The sequence below is a fragment of the Papaver somniferum genome, chromosome 1 (genome assembly GCF_003573695.1).
Source record: "Papaver somniferum cultivar HN1 chromosome 1, ASM357369v1, whole genome shotgun sequence".
Classification (NCBI taxonomy): domain Eukaryota; kingdom Viridiplantae; phylum Streptophyta; class Magnoliopsida; order Ranunculales; family Papaveraceae; genus Papaver; species Papaver somniferum.
Genome location: NC_039358.1, coordinates 149052191 through 149055524, shown reverse-complemented (window position 1 = coordinate 149055524; position 3334 = coordinate 149052191). Strand labels below are relative to the sequence as shown.

The following is a 3334-nucleotide window of genomic DNA, read 5'->3' as shown; positions in this document are numbered from 1 at the left end:
ACTTGCAGGGTCGGCAAGTTATTCAAACTAAGACCCTGCCGGCGGCAGTTTTTTTATGCCGGGTTGGTTATATATTTTTACCTTGCCGGCTATATTTCGTTTTTTTTGTGTCTCCTGATGCCTTGAATTTTAAAAGTCGGAATGGTATTTGGATAAAACCATGCCTGTTGTGTGTTAGCCGGCAATGTGTGGGTAATGGACCTTGCTGACTGGTTTTGTGGAAAATCCTTGTATACAATGTGTTCATATTTGTTATTAGCCGGCAGGTTGTATGAATATTACCATGCCAGCCTCTGTTTAGCCGGCATGCATTATTTAGTCGACCCTTCCGACTTTTGTGTAGTCGGCAAGGTTGTATTTGTCGACCCTGCCGACTTATGTATTTTTTTCTTAATCGTTCTTGTTCAGGATGCAAAAGGCAAAGAATAAAGCTTTGAAAGCTCTTAGTCCTCCTTCAAGACCTCCTCGTGTTGGTGAAAAACTCTTGACTTCAACACATAGGGGGCATACGTTGTGCCGGGAACGCTTTTGATCCGTGTACCGAATGATTTTGAACCACCATCGGAACCCAGTGATTCAGACGAGACTCCAGATAAAGACCAATCAATTCCATCTGGTAGAAGAGGTGATGATGATGATGTTGATGAAAGCACTTCGGCTGCTGGAGGAGGTAACAATGATGATGATGATGATGATGGTGATCAAGAAATGCCTAATGTTGGAGGAGGTGATGATGATGATGATGATGGTAATGGAGATAAAGATAAGGATATCAAAAATGAAATTGTTGAAGAGGCAGTGGAAGAAGAAGAAGAAGAAGAAGAAGAAGAAGGAGATGGAGAACAAACTCTAGCTATTGTTCAACAAACCGAAGCTTCAACTTCAACTGAAACCGTAAAGAAGAAGAGGGTGATCACTAAACCAGCTAATTCCCACATGCCTCCCCCTCACTTGATGCTTACACTGAAAGAAGGTGAGTTTCAAGGGGGGCCTCAAGAGATGGTGGAGATGTTCTTTTTGGATACAAAGACTCACGGGCATGTACGATCCATAATATTATCGTAAGTAATCTCAATCCGTCTTTGTTTTTTATTCAAGTGTGTATTTATCTTAAATTTGCGTCAAGTGTTTGTATTTCTTTTCATTTTGTTTTTTTGGTATTTAGGATCACAAGCATGTCGTCCGTCTCATGAGGCGCCAAGCTTCATGTTCAATGACTAATACTTGGAATCTTGAGGATGAATGTGAGGAGGTGAAAGTGATTGTCAAGAACTCCGGGTTGTGGCCTGCGGTGGATAGTTCAAATATTGAGCATGATAGAGTTACTGTATCTGCATTCTGTGAGAGGTTCTACGGAGAGACTGATACAATGTTATTCCCATTCAGTGAGATGACGATAACTCCTGATGATGCTCATCAAATTCTAGGCCTCGAGGTTGAGGGAAAAGCAGTCAGTGAGGGCTTCGATGATGATTTTTCTTTCAAGGATATTAACAAATTGAGACATAAATTGTTCGGTTGGAATCAGATTGAGACGGAGTCTATACTTGAGAAGAAGGATGGTCGTCTAAGCAGAAAGTTTAATCTGAAGAAGTTGAGGGACACATTTTGTGACACCAAGAAAATCTTTGATAAGGAAGGAAGGGTGAACCCGGTGCGAATCAATGCTACCGCGTCAGGTTATTTGCTATATGTCCTGGGCAAATGTATCTTCCCCGACAGTTCCGGAAGCTTGGTCGACGCCAGTTATATGCAACTATTGGATCCCTTAGATAAGATGCATGAGTATTCTTGGGGTACTGCGATGGTCGCCTTCTTGAACAATGAGTTGACAAAGGGTTCTAGGGCACTCACTGCGTAAGTTAACGAAAACATATGTCTCTTCCAGGTAATTTTATTGTCTAAATCATTTATATTTGCAAAATTCTCGTAAGATAAGATTCTTACTAAACTTTTTTTTTGCATAGGTTTGGATATATGAGCACTTCCCTTCTTTGGTGAAAGCCAACTCCTACATCAAAGTGGATGAGAATATTGCGATTGATAAGCCAAGAGGGCAAAGATACAGTTTTAAGGGTGGTCAGGATAAGGAAATACCGCAAAATCTTATCAAACTCTGAATCGCCATCGACAAATTGACTGCAGATGATGTGTTATTTGATCCGTATCGAGATGCTAGAAATCAAGGTTTAATCCAAAGGAGAGATGAAGTTGCATTATACTATGGACCTTTAATGACTGTGGATGGTGGATATTCAATGTACGATCCACATCGGGTAATGCGACAATTGGGTTACGTCGAAGAAGAACCTCATTTCGATGAAGATAATCCGTTCTTTACTGTGTTAAAGGCTAACTGCTCCACGTCCCAAAAAACTATTAACGTCGCTTACAATCCACCGCCAAATCAAGAACATTGGGACGATAGACGTGGTCGTATCATCGATGTGAGTCTTTTGGATGAGGTGACCAAAGGTAATGAAGCTAGTGAGAAATACATGACGTGGTACTTGGGTTGGGCTCGTCCTACTGTGATTATGAAACCGACTGCTGAAGAACTGGCTCGTATCAAGAAGATGTCATCGAAAGACCCATAAATAAGTCTTAAGTTCTTTGTAAGTATTTTAGAGTTGCTCTTACTGTTTTAAGATTACATTACCGAATCATTCTATTAATTGTTTGTTGTTTAATGAAAATAGAAGGAGCAGTTGAAGACCTTTGTGAAGGTGTTGTGTTGCGCGAAAGACAGAGGAGAGCCTTTGTCGATTGAAGAGCAAAGCAAGCACATTGACTATGCTTGCAATATTGACAATGAGGATTCCCATGAATTGTTCAAGCAAGCTGATACTGAAGTAAAGAGGGAAGAAAAAGCCAGTAGGGAAGCACAAGCCAAGATGAATGCTGACAAAAAGAGAGCTCGTAGTGGTCGTGGTGGTGAAGGTAGTAGTAGTGGTGGTGTTCCTAAACGGGGTCGTGGCCGTGGTCGTGGTCGTGGTGGTGAATGAATGCAGTCTCTAGTTTATTTCTGGTTAACGGTTGGACAAATGTTTTTTTTAAGGTTTATGGGACATGTTTTCGTATTTTGGACAACAAGTGTTGGATTTCTAGTTGTTGAATGAATGGTTTGTTTAGCTATGTAAAGTTTCAATAATATGCCGGCATGATTTTTTTAAGTTACAGTTCCTGACCACACCAGCGCCGGCAAGGTTTTGAACTGTCATACTGCCGGCCCTGACACCAGAAATTATTTGCATACCAGGGTCGGCAAGGTAATCAGATCAAAACTTAGCCGGCTGTTAAGAAGCCGGCAGGGTATTATATTATCGACCCCGCC

General features: G+C 41.3%; 1 protein-coding gene across 2 annotated transcripts; it reads left to right on the top strand.

Moving 5' to 3' along the window:
• Positions 1-668: 668 nt before the first annotated feature.
• Positions 669-3079, top strand: LOC113333341 (protein MAINTENANCE OF MERISTEMS-like). Of its 2 annotated transcripts, XM_026579852.1 has the most exons (4): positions 669-1061; positions 1166-1857; positions 1968-2615; positions 2700-3079. In XM_026579852.1, exons 2-3 carry the CDS (start codon positions 1190-1192, stop codon positions 1999-2001), a joined length of 702 nt encoding a protein of 233 aa, XP_026435637.1. In that variant the 5' UTR covers positions 669-1061; positions 1166-1189; the 3' UTR covers positions 2002-2615; positions 2700-3079. The 2 variants fall into 2 exon arrangements, 1 of the variants encoding a protein (XP_026435637.1); XR_003351940.1 differs by lacking the exon at positions 669-1061 and having other exon boundaries at positions 1286-1888.
• Positions 3080-3334: the final 255 nt, after the last annotated feature.